Raw genomic sequence first — 13,692 nt, forward strand, 5'->3', positions numbered from 1 at the left:
GAAAGTTGGACATATCCTCGTAGCGTGGACATCTCCAGCAGTGTGTGTGTGTGTGTGTGTGTGTGTGTGTCTCACCGTAGCATGGTAGTTTCTGTACATAGACATCTCCAGCAGTGTGTGTGTGTGTGTGTGTGTGTCTCACCGTAGCATGGTAGTTTCTGTACATAGACATCTCCAGCAGTGTGTGTGTGTGTGTGTGTGTGTGTGTGTGTTTCACCGTAGCATGGTAGTTTCTGTACATAGACTTCTCCAGCAGTGTGTGTGTGTGTGTGTGTCTCACCGTAGCATGGTAGTTTCTGTACATAGACATCTCCAGCAGTGTGTGTGTGTGTCTCACCGTAGCATGGTAGTTTCTGTACATAGACATCTCCAGCAGTGTGTGTGTGTGTGTGTCTCACCGTAGCATGGTAGTTTCTGTACATAGACATCTCCAGCAGTGTGTGTGTGTGTGTGTGTGTGTGTGTGTGTGTGTGTGTGTGTGTCTCACCGTTGCATGGTAGTTTCTGTACATAGACATCTCCAGCAGTGTGTGTGTGTGTGTCTCACCGTAGCATGGTAGTTTCTGTACATAGACATCTTCAGCAGCTTGTTCAGGTAGTCCTCCAATGCTTTCTGTAATCAATAAAGACATACCGTGTTAGGAAGAGTAAAGCAGGTGATTAACAGGTGAATGACAAATGTGTTTGCCGAATGGCGTACCCTCCTGCTGGACACCTGTTCCTCCCGGGCCAGCTCATCCCCGCTCCCCCGTGGCAGAGTGGGCATGGCCCTGACCTCTGACCTCCGAACACTATGCCTTCTCACTGTGTGGCTGGAAGAGAGAGAGAGGGGGAGAGAGAGAGGATGGAGAGAAAGAGGAGAGAGAAAGAGGGAGTCAATAGGACATTTTTAGTGTCTTTTCAGTTTCATCATCTTTGATACTACCTGTGTGTGTGTGTGTGTGTGTGTTTGGTTTTACTATCCTAGTAGTAAAAAGAAGGAACACTTGGACAAGTGGGGATATTTTGCCAGTCCCCAGAAGGAAAAAGGCTATTTTAGGCTTAGGGGTTAGGTTTGGAGTTCCAATTAGAGTTAGGATTAGGGTGAGGGGTTAAGGGTTAGGGGTTAGTAAAAATGTGATATTAAATAGGAATCCATTTTTTGGTCCCCACAAGGTTAGTAAAACAAACAGGTGTGTGTGTACCTGCGGGAGGGTAGTGGTATTCTCATGAAAGTCTTGTATCGGAGCAGTTCTCTATGGAGGTCCATGAAGTGTTTCTCCTTCCTCTTGACCACCCAGCTGAACTCTCCATGTCTCATTTCAATCTTAAATACCGCAGGCAGACTCTACACAGACAGGAAAAATATAAAAGGTATGGCTGAGTGAGTGTGTGTGTGTGTGTTTGTGTGTGGTGCTTTGCTGAGGTATGTGCGTGTGTACCTTGTTGACACTGCGCTGTGATGTGATATTGAAGCGGTCCTGTGCAGAGGTGAATCTCTCCACTTCTAGTATCTTAGCGGTGATGGGAGAGGAGAGAAACACCTTGACCTCTGCCTCCTTAAACCCCACAGTATTGTAGACAGACGCAAAGCCCCGACGCTCCTCTGGGGGAACACACACACATCAGAAACTACACTACACACACACACACACATCAGAAACTACACTACACACACACATCTCTAAGACAGAACATTCCCCACACAACACCTTGAGCAAAACTTACCTGCCCACACTACACACACTTTGTTGCTCATGAATAAGTTATAAATAGTTAGATGGGTAAAACTGTCTTCTTATAAACTAATCCATCAATCAATGAATAAAACATTTGCGCACACACACACCCTACCTGGGAGTTTAAAGTCTGTAGTGTCATATTCCCCGTCTCCTAGGTACAGCTCACGAGTGTCCAAATTCTCCATAATTTCACTCATATCCGTGGCAACCAGGTGCAACGTGCTATTGGTAGGCTCAGATTGGCGCAGCATGGTTATTGGCTAGCACGCTCGGCGCCCAGGGCTCACCTGGTGAACAGGCAGACGGGGATGGGGGAGGGAGATAGGGAGAGACAGGGACAGACAGAGAGACCAGGTAGACAACATGACGTCAATGACAAGTTTATGGAATCTGACTGCAACCTTAGGTGTTACTGTTACCCCCATGGCAGTAGGTTGTATGTGTGTGTAAATATGCAGATAAAGGCTGGTAAGAGTGTTTGAATGGGAACTGGTGAATAGCAGCACATCAGGAATGGCCTGTAGTAGCAGGCTAAAGACAATGAGGAGAGGAGGAAACACAATGGAATTCACACACTGTTGCCATAGGCTGTCTTCTCTGTAAGCCACGGCTTAATGCTAAAATATAACAAGGCTGCTTCCACTCTCCTTAAAGTCCAACTCAACCAAAAAATAAACTTCTCCTTTTGAAAATTGCATATGTGGCATCACAAAAAATACTATAGTGTCAAAATTGACTAAAGTGTAAATAGGATAATTGTGACCGCAAATCTCATAACAGAGATTTGCGAGATGATTAGGAAAAGATGGTATGTCACAGAATGAAGGCAACAGAACATTTTTCCCTGGATTGTGTATTTCAGTCCTGTCCACATGCCCACAGCTGGCAGCACCCAAGTAATCATCCATTCAGAGCGCAGCTGTACACGACCCGATCGTAATGACCAGGGATATCCCCATGGGGCTAGTTAGGGCCCATCAGTAAATTACACAATGTACATGGGACAATATTTTACATGGGGGCCCCTCAGGGGTGTGTGCTTAGTCCCCTCCTATACTCCCTGTTCACCCACGACCGCGTGGCCGTGCACGACTCTAACACCATCATTAAGTTTGCTGACGACATGATGGTGGTAGGCCTGATCACCGACAACAATGAGACAGCCTACAGGGAGGAGGTCAGAGACCTGGGAGTGTGGTGCCAGGACAACAACCTCTCCCTCAACGTCAGCAAGACAAAGGAGCTGAACGTGGACTAAAGGAAAAGGAGGGCAGAACACGGCCCCATCCACATTGTCAGGGCTGTAGTGGAGCAGGTCGAGAGCTTCAAGTTCCTCAGTGTCCACATCCCTAAGGAATTATCATAGTCCACACACACCAAGACAGTCATGAAGAAGACACGACAACGCCTCTTCCCCCTCAGGAGACTGAAAAGATTTGGAATAGGCCCTCAGATTCTCAAAAAGTTATACAGCTGCACCATTGAGAGCATCTTGACTGGCTACAACACCGCTTGGTATGGCAACGGCTTGGCATCAGACCGCAAGGAGCTCAATTACCTCGTACCCATGCACATGGACTCAGTACGGGTACTACAGTTAACGCTACTTATTGTGTATTTATTACTCCTGTTATTCTCTGCATTGTTGGGAAGGACCCGTAAGTAAGCATTTCACTGTTAGTCTATGTAACAGTTTAGCTTCCGTCCCTCTCCTCGCCCCTACCTGGGCTTGAACCAGAGACCCTCTGCACACATTGACAACAGACACCATCGAAGCAGCGTTACCTATCGCTCCACAAAAGCCGCGGCTCTTGCGGAGCAAGGGGAACTACTACTTCAAGGTCTCAGAGTGAGTGACGTCACCGATTGAAACGCTATTAGGGCGCATCCCGCTAGCCATTTCACACCGGTTACATCTACACCTGTTGTTTATGAAGCATCTGACAAACACAATTTGATTTGAGATCTGCATGAGATGAAAGTCACCCCAGGTGCATTTGTTGTTATTTAGTTTAGTTTAAATGGAGCATCGTTGTCAAAAAATACTCTGCTGTTCTATTTGCGCGTGCACTGATGTCTGATGGGAAAAAAACTATGTTCTTGGTTTGAAGTAACGTCTTTGTTGTAATATTGCAAATGGACTTGGGAGTTTCACAGCTACGGATTCCAGCTTTATTTAAAGATAAAGTTAATTATATCTCATCTCTCTACATCCCTTTCTCCCTCTCTGGTCACAGAGCAGGCACTAAACAATAGGATTATCAGAGAGAAACAGGACAACGGTGGAGGTATGACACAGCAGTGTGATGTTTAATCCAGCATTATTTGTGTGCGTGTATTTGTGTGTGTTCTTTAAAACCTAAACAGCAGATTCAAATCATCTAAAACAGGTCAGACATGCGCTCCTGAACACGTTTATGACTATCTGAGAGTACGTGTGTATTGACAGAAACATTGAGGCAGGTGAGCTGCTCAGACATGGTGAAACAAGTGAGAGATTAGAGAGATGGCTCCAAACAGACTGGCCCAGAAAAAGAGCATGGCAAGATCAGCAACCTGGTGTCCTACCAACAGAGCTGCAGTGTGTGTGTGTGTGTGTGTGTGTGTGTGTGTGTGTGTGTGTGTGTGTATGCTTGCATGTGCAAGCATGTGTGTGAGTGTGGGTGCGCCTTCCTGGCAAGGTCTCCCCTTTATCATGGCATTAATTTCCTAAAATGGTTCCTGGAGAAACAGAGAGAGTCTACACACACTTCCATTCACTCCCTCTGCTTTCACTCATTCACTCCGTATGGAAATAACGCTCACTTCATGCAAATACTCATGCTTCCGTTACCTGCATGTACTGTACTATATTACCCTACACACACACACTTTCATGTAGGTATTAAAAACATACACACACTGTGCTCGATAAATGTTGTTTTCTGTAAATAAGAACACGACAGCAGGAAAGCCACCTACAACTAATACCATACCTCCTAAACACACACACACACACACACCTCTGGACATATGTCTGTGTGTCTTTATGAACTTGCAGAATTGTTTTAGAAAGTAGAAGAGAAATTCCCCCAACTCTTCATTTTAAAAAAAAGAAAAAAGTATTTATTTCTCTATTGAGAGAGAAGTGTGAGGTGTGTGCTGCGATATTCACCGTGACAAACATTTAACAATGGGTCCGGTTAGACCGGTGCTGCAGGGAGTAGCCACTGAGAAAGGAGGAAGATTAGGAGGAGAGAAAGGAGGGTGGTAAATGAAAGATTAAAAAAATATACAAAAGTTCATATATCAGTTTATATTTCTGACAAAGAAACAAGGGCTAGTAGTTTACTGTGGGTCAATAGGAGTTGACTGATACAGTTTCTTATGAAATTGTGTTGCATGCTTGAGTCCACGGGACAACACTAGATGTACAGCCAGCACTCACTCTAATTGAGGAGGCCAAGGCTGACCACTCTGGATCTCTCACCAGCCAGGTGGCAGCATGCAGAGTTCTCTCACAAACACGCTCAGACAAAGTCATGCAAGACACACCCACCCATCCACAGCAACTTCAATTATAAAAGAAAGCCAACAGTAACAAAACACACCTTTTCCTGAGCTATGAAAAGACAGACCGAGAGAGAGAAAGATTAATAGAAAGAGACAGAGTGAGACACACACAGTGACAGTGTTTCACTGACCTGTATCCACTCACGGTGTGGGAACCCCATGATTTCCAAGCCTGTCCTATTCTCTCACGTCAGATAACACACACACACACTCTCTCTCTCTCTCTGTCGGAAGACGGCAGATCTAACTGTACTCTAGCTGCGAGTTGGAGTGAATGTGAGAAGAAATAGAGGGAGGGAGAATGAGGTGGGGCCTAGGGTAGAACTATTGGACAAAGACATGTCAATCACTGACAGACGGCCAATGGGGAGCTGGGGGTGAGATTCATGTCTGGCATCTCCTATCCCTGGGAACTGTCTGTCTACACACCACCCACGTGTAAGTGTGTGTATGTGCCTTTGTGGTATTGACAATGGAATCCATCCTAGCCTTAGCTCACAAGATCATGTGACTCGTTGATGACTTTCCAAAGACGTCCGGATGACGTCTTTGGATGACGGGGGGGGGGGGGGGGGGGGGGGTCAGGAGGGGTCAATACAGTTACTATAGCAACATTATTTTTGGACGATATTATATCAATATTTGACTCCAAGTATCAATTTGTAAAGAAAGAAAATATATATACACTACCGTTCAAAAGTTTGGGGTCACATTTTTTGTCCATTAAAATAACATGAAATTGATCAGTGTAGACATTGATACTGTTGTAAATTACTATTGTAGCTGGAAACAGCTGACTTTTAATGGAATATCTACATAGGTGTACAGAGGCCCATTATCAGCCACCATCACTCCTGTGTTCCAATGGCACGTTGGGTTAGCTAATCGAAGTTTATCGTTTTAAATGGCTAATCATGGCTAATCATTAGAAAACCCTTTTGCAATTATGTTGGCACAGCTGAAAACTGTTGTTCTGATTAAAGAAGCAATAAAACTGGCCTTCTTTAGACTAGTTGAGTATCTGGAGCATCAGCATTTGTGGGTTCGATTACAGGCTCAAAATGGCCAGAAACAAATAACTTTCTTCTGGAACTCGTCAGTCTATTCTTGTTTTGAGAAACGAAGGCTATTCCATGTGAGAAATTACCAAGAAACTGAAGATCTCATACAACGCTATGTACTACTCCCTTCACAGAACAGAGCAAACGGGCTCTAACCAGAATAGAAAGAGGAGGGGGAGGCCCCTGTGCACAACGACAAGAACATTAGAGTGTCTAGTTTGAGAAACAGATGCCTCACAAGTCCTCAACTAGCAGCTTCATTAAATAGTAGCCGCAAAACACCAGTCTCAACTAGAGGTCGACCGATTAATCGGAATGGCCGATTAATTGGGGCCGATTTCAAGTTTTCATAACAATCGGAAATTGGTATTTTGGGGCGCCGATTTTAACAAAAAAATTAAATAAAAATAATATTTTTTTTATACCTTTAATTAACTAGGCAAGTCAGTTAAGAACACAGTCTTATTTTCAATGATGGCCTAGGAACGGTGGGTTAACTGCCTTGTTCAGGGGCAGAACGACAGATTTTCACCTTGTCAGCTTGGGGGATCCAATCTTGCAACCTTACATTTAACTAGTCCAACGCTCTAACCACCTGCCTCTCATTGCACTCTATGAGGAGCCTGACTGTTACGCGAATGCAGTAAGCCAAGGTAAGTTGCTAGCTAGCATTAAACTTATCTTATAAAAAAAAATCTATCAATTATAATCACTAGTTATAACTACACATGGTTGATGATATTACTAGTTTATCTAGCATGTCCTGCGTTGCATATAATCGATGCAACGCTGGGGGATGATTTTACAAAAGAGCATTTGCGAAAAAAGCACAATCGTTGTACGACTGTACCTAACCATAAACACTAATGCCTTTCTTAAAATCCATACACAGAAGTACATATTTTTAAACCTGCATATTTAGCTAAAAGAAATCCAGGTTAGCAGGCAATATTAACCAGGTGAAATTGTGTCACTTCTCTTGCGTTCATTGCACGCAGAGTCAGGGTATATGCAACAGTTTGGGCAGCCTGGCTCATTGCGAACTAATTTGCCAGAATGTTACGTAATTATGACATAACATTGAAGGTTGTGCAATGTAACAAGAATATTGAGACTTAGGGAAGCCACCCGTTAGATAAAATACCAAACGGTTCCGTATTTCACTGAAATAATAAACATTTTGTTTTTGAAATGATCGTTTCCAGATTCAACCATATTAATGACCAAAGGCTCGTATTTCTGTGTGTTATGTTATAATTAAGTCTATGATTTAATAGAGCAGTCTGACTGAGCGATGGTAGGCAGCAGCAGGCTCGTAAGCATTCATTCAAACAGCACTTTCATGCATTTTGCCAGCAGCTCTTCGCAAGCAGAGCGCTGTTTATGACTTCAAGCCTATCAGCCTGATGGCTGGTGTAACCCGATGTGAAATGGCTAGGTAGTTAGCGGGGAGCGCGCTAATAGCGTTTCAAACGTCACTCGCTCTGAGACTTGGAGTAGTTATTCCCCTTGCTCTGCAAGGGCCGCGGGCTTTTGTGGAGCGATGGGTAACGCTGCTTCGAGTGTGGCTGTTGTTGATGTGTTCCTGGTTCGAGCCCAGGTAGGGGCGAGGAGAGGGACAGAAGCTATACTGTTACACTGGCAATACTATAGTCAAAGGTATATGAAATACAAATGGTATAGAGAGAAATAGTCCTATAAAACTATATTAACTACAACCTAAAACCTCTTACCTTGGAGTATGGAAGACTCCTGTTAAAAGGAACCACCAGCTTTCATATGTTCTCATGTTCTGAGCAAGGAACTCAAACATGAGCTTTTTTACATGGCACATATTGCACTTTTACTTCTCCAACACTTTGTTTTTGCATTATTTAAACCAAATTGAACATGTTTCATTATTTATTTGAGGCTAAATGGATTTGTATTCATGTATTATATCGAGTTAAAATAAGTGTTCATTCAGTATTGTTGTAATTGTCATTATTACAAATAAATAAATAAAATCGTCCGATTAATCGGTAATGGCTTTTTTTTGTCCTCCAATAATTGGTATCGGCGTTGAAAATTCATAATCGGTCGACCTCTAGTCTCAACGTCAACAGTGAAGAGGCGACTTCGGGATGCTGGCCTTCTAGGCAGAGTTCCTCTGTCCAGTATCTATGTTCTTTTGTAGTTTTAAAGATAATTTCCTGCAAATCTACACATTTTGCCCAGTGTGTTATGATACCCGAGTGACTCAACAAAATCAATGTGGGCCCCCTGGGGTGTAGAGTAATCTGGCAATGATAATTACAAGATTTAGATAGATGGGTAAAATTAGGCTAACCAGTTATCTAACATGGTCAGTAGTTGATCAACTGGACATTTCTGACAGGTTATATCTCTCTAAGCAAGGTATGTCAGTGAATGACATAAGAGGAAAACTGACCATGCCCTACCAAATTTCAATTCTACTATTACAACTCTCAACAGTAGCAAGTTAAAATCCCAACAGAATATTTGTTTTATATATGGGCAACATCCGCCAGTTGAGTATGGCTGGTCATTGAACAGGTAAGTCACCTGATCTGGATGGTCATTGATTTGCCTGCCAGAGTATTGTTGTATTCCTCCTGAGTGCATGTCAATAGTACAGTCTCCATCCTTCATCTGCACTTACGTGAAAGAACTGCATAAGTAAAAGGCCCTATAAGGAGGAGGGTGCACAATGGAAATCTGCTAACTCCTATACAGTCATTTCATATCAGGTCAGATGAAGGGTAGGAGGAGAGGAGAAGAGAGGAAGCCACTTCAAACAGCGGAGTTCAGTTGCTTTGTAATAATCTGTTTAGACATGGCTAGCAGGCTGTTTTCTTATCTCTGTCTCTACAGTACACACGGACACATGCACACTGTAGAATATTTAAAGGTCTTGCATGATCAGCTCTTGTTATGATATCCCAGCATATGGCTAATCATCAGATGCACTCCCCCCCCCACAGTCCTCCCAAAATTCTAAGTGCTCAAACATGTTTTGTTATTTACTTTCCAAATGAGCAATATCACATGTTATCACCCTGCTACAGAATCACATTCATCTGCCTATTTCCAAATCCTCCTACACTCGTAAGATACACACCCAACTAACTGCAAACATATTAGACCTAGCATGGGTTTGTGACGATACAGAATTTACTTTCTGCAATGTTGATAGGTTCCCAAATGTTTTTCCATTGCAGCCCCTAAAAAGACTTACCACCAAATAACTACAACTCTGTTTAACGGTGTTTGGCTGTAATCCATGAGGAACTGGCCACAACCCACTATTTTGCACACAACACTAGTGTTTGTTTACATGCATGTCTATGGTACCATTGCCATCTTCTGGTAGACTGAGCTACATGCACCAGGAATTAAAAACATCCCCTGTCCTGCAAGAGAGGAACGACACACACACAAACACTATCTTTGCACAGGGTCATATGTGTATGTATGTGTTAAATACACAGTGTTTATGTTTTTGCAGCTGGTAGATTAGGTCATATCTGAGTAGAAAACAATCTGATGATACAGTGATGCAGAATCACAAGCCCCACGTCACCTCCTGCAACCCTATGACACTTCTGACTAGACAGACACCACTTCCCCTTTCAATGTGGAGAGAGAGAGAGAAGGAAAGAGAGAAGGAAGGATCGAGAGAGAGAGACCCTATAGCCCATCACCAGCCAATTTATATCTTGGAAGATTGGTAAAACCATCATTTCAGATCCTGTCAGGTGGGGTTTGATATGGGATCAGCTGATGGTTGTTGGGAGACTAGGTTCCCTGATGCCCATCTCATGACAAACTCGCTCACATTCCAATATTGGACACAAACAGTGAACTGTGTGCACCAACACACAACACTTCCTTACTGTGTGTGTCCATGTCATTACATATAACTGATAATGTTGTTCTAAGGTTGGACCTGTCCCCCACACCTACTGCTCCTTGAGCTCACTGTATCCGCAATCAATGTTGGGCCACGAGGTGTGTATGTCTTTTGCCCACACCCCTAAAGTCAACCAAACACACCTATACAGTGTTTGCCTGGATGTCTTTCCTGACAAGAAAAGACAAGTGGTTCCAAGTGAATTATCTTCACCCTAAATGACATATAGGGAACACTCAACCACGCTTAAAAAGCAGGTATTTTCTTTAAAACACACACACAAGTTATAAAGAATGCCATTCCAGAGAGGAGAGAGATACGTTAACACCACAATACACTCTCTCCATCCCTCTCGCTTTCTCCCCATCTCATCAACTCTCTTTCCTTCCCCCCCTTTGGTTGGCTAAGTGTAATATCTGCATATTATTTCCTCAGATCCTCTCTGATCTCCACAAGTGCCTTAATAGGAGCTAGGTTTTTTGTTTGTAAAATAAGACTATTTCAGGACTGTCTGTTTCGTAACTTCCTCTCTCCCACCCCAGAGTGGTGGGGTGATGGCTAAACACTACTTCTGCTTAAGCCTAAGTGTGCTACAGATTCTGGTTCAAGTTCCTTACTTGGCCTTAGATCAGTGGGGTAAAACAGGGGCGACAACCCAGGTTGCCGCGGCCCTTGCAGAGCAAGGGGAACCACTACTTCAAGGTCTCAGAGTAAGTGACGTCACGCTATTTAGCGCGCACCACCGCTAACTAGCAAGCTATTTCACATCCGTTACACCTACATTGGTGCTGTGTCCCGGATTTCAAATCAGCACACAAGAAGCTGGCCATCTGCAGTGGGCTACTGTACTGCAGCATCCCGGTCGCCCCTGCACAATCAGTTATACGTAATTGGATTTCAAAAACACTAACTGTAATCAGTTACGTTACCAGCAAAAAGTATTGTAATCAGATTACAGATACTTTTGAAAAACTAGATGTTACTTCTAGAATTACTTTTACATTCAGAAAGGAATTTTGTGGGAAAAAATACAATGATACCTTTCTGTTTTTCAATTACTTTCAATTCAGCATTGAAAAAAGGAGCAAGTTTAAGTTTGTTCCATCAGACTCTATGATGGTGTGTCGTCATAGCAGCCAGAGACCAATATGACGACACACCAAATGCACTTTTTTTAATTTAACCTTTATTTAACCAGGTAGGCCAGTTGAGAACAAGTTCTCATTTACAACTGCGACCTGGCCAAGATAAAGCAAAGCAGTGCGACAAAAACAACAACACAGAGTTACACATAAACAAACGTACAGCTAATAACAGAAAATAAAAGAAAAATAGAAAGATCTATGTACAGTGTGTGCAAATGTCGAAGAGTAGGGAGATAGGCAATAAATAGGCCATAGAGGCGAAATAATTACAATTTTAGAAGTAACACTGGAGTGATAGATGTGCAGATTATGATGTGCTGGTAGAGATACTGGGGTGCAAACCAGCAAAAATAAATACCATGGGGAAGAGGTAGTTCGGTGGGCTATTTACAGATGTCTTGTCTTCTTCTAATGCCTCTTACGGAAAGTAATCAAAAAGTAGCATAAAGTACTTATATGATGTTAGTGAGTTTGGTTAATCCAAAAATGACGTTACTGATTACAATTTTGGACAGGTAACTAGTAACTGTAAATTATTACAATTAGAAGGTAACCTAGCCAACCCTGACCATACCCAATGATTCGATCTGACAAGGGAGTCGACCAGTCAGATGTTTTTCTACGGTTGGAGGATAAGAGTGTGTTTGCTTGTTTGATTTTGAATACAAATTAACCATGGAGTGGGACAGACTCCCTCAACTTTTTCTAGACATTAATCTTCGTCATCAAGGAAAGAATTTAACCGGAGTTTATGACAATATACACAACATAGGCAAATACCCTACATAAAGGTTGTGAAAATGAAAACATAGCTACCTCATTAAGTAGAATCGTGTAATTAATTACACACGGTTGAAGGCTGGTAAATTAGGGGTTCCCGGTGATCGGTTTGAGGAGTAAACGTCGAGTGCAAGGGAGCCAGAAGGAACCATCTGCCCAACCACACCACGCTACACTACGCCACGCCCCCCTCCGCTCTCTCTCTTTCGCTCTGCCTCTCTCTCTCTCGCTCTGCCTCTCTCTCTCTCTCTCTGCCTCTCTCTCTCTCTCTCTCTCGCTCTGCCTCTCAGCTGGTGAAAATAAATTATGCAACTAACCTGTCAATCGCAATAGGTTTATGTCCCCCAGTCAGAGAGAGAGAGAGAAATGAAGAAAGAAAGGGAGTCAAATGCTGTTGTGTGTATTCAGCTGCCCAGACGTGCAGTGAATAAAATATTGATTGCGGCAACCTCTCTCGCTCTCCTTCCCTCCCCCTCTCTATCTCCTCTGGTAATCAGAAAGCAGTTGTGTTGAAAATTCACCAATAAATGACAGCCATTAACCTTCCACACAGAGGCGGATTGAATCTCCCACACACTGCCTTTATCGCACTCTCTCTCTCCTTCTCTCAATTCAAGAGCAATATTTTGGCATGGGAAACATGTTTACATTGCCAAAGCACGGTCTCACCCGGGGATGGTTGTGAGGTCTGTTCTGGGAAGGGAGCGGAGATAAACGGAAGGTTGTGGGTGCGTTCCAGATAACGCACATTAGGCAAGTTGACTTGCACAGAATATCAAATCTTTACGATGTCTGGGGAAGCGTCTCAGCAACCACGTCACTGATTTCTGCAGGTCTGCAGTGCACAATGTGTGTATCTGGAACGCACCCTTATTTATTCCCCTGCTGCTGTTAAAACCACTGCAGCAAGGTGGTTCATGGGTTCAGCCGACTAATACTACCAGAAATGATGCAACCATAAACAAAAGCTGTACTCTGAAAGCAACCCAGTCTCTACATACACACACATACAGACACTTTTTTTTTTACAGGTGAGTAATTTTGCGCAGTGGGTACCAATACAGTCCAGAGGAGTCTTGCATTCCGAGAGAGGGAGAAAGAGAGAGAGAGCGAGAGAGACAGAGAAATGTCAAATAAATGTGCATTTGCCACATGATTGGAAGACAACAGGTGTAGACTAACAGTGAAATGATTACTTATGGGTCCTTTCCAACAATGCAGAGTTAAAGTTAAGATAACCATTTATTTTTTAATTAAATAGTGACATGATGAATAAATACACAGTGAATAACGAATAAAAATAAAGAGTAAAAATAACATGGCAATATACAGGGAGTAGAAAATAACATGGTTGTATATACAGGGAGTAGAAAATAACATGGTTGTATACAGGGAGTAGAAAATAACAAGGCTATATATACGGAGTCAAAAATAACATGGCAAAATTAATTTTTATTTAACCTTAATTTCACTAAACTTGCATAAAAATGTTTAACTAGGCAAGTCAGTTAAGAACAAATT

At 42.9% G+C, this 13,692-nt stretch overlaps 1 protein-coding gene across 5 annotated transcripts in view; it reads right to left on the bottom strand.

The window, feature by feature from the left end:
• LOC109909907 (phospholipase D1) overlaps nucleotides 1-12,620 on the bottom strand; it is a 30,827-nt gene extending 18,207 nt beyond the window's left edge. The window contains exons 1-6 of one of the 5 annotated variants that reach the window (XM_020508990.2): nucleotides 12,208-12,607; nucleotides 1,833-2,007; nucleotides 1,421-1,584; nucleotides 1,184-1,326; nucleotides 700-811; nucleotides 547-612 (exon numbers count right to left, since the gene is read on the bottom strand). In XM_020508990.2, the coding sequence (XP_020364579.1) occupies nucleotides 547-612; nucleotides 700-811; nucleotides 1,184-1,326; nucleotides 1,421-1,584; nucleotides 1,833-1,971 (624 nt within the window). In that variant the 5' untranslated portion in view covers nucleotides 1,972-2,007; nucleotides 12,208-12,607. Of the gene's footprint in view, nucleotides 1-75; nucleotides 506-546; nucleotides 613-699; nucleotides 812-1,183; nucleotides 1,327-1,420; nucleotides 1,585-1,832; nucleotides 2,008-5,403; nucleotides 5,529-12,207 lie in introns of those variants that run through there. The other 4 variants (XM_020508991.2, XM_031796576.1, XM_031796577.1 and 1 more) reach the window with 4 other exon arrangements.
• Nucleotides 12,621-13,692: the final 1,072 nt, after the last annotated feature.

This window comes from Oncorhynchus kisutch, linkage group LG18 (genome assembly GCF_002021735.2).
Source record: "Oncorhynchus kisutch isolate 150728-3 linkage group LG18, Okis_V2, whole genome shotgun sequence".
NCBI lineage: Eukaryota > Metazoa > Chordata > Actinopteri > Salmoniformes > Salmonidae > Oncorhynchus > Oncorhynchus kisutch.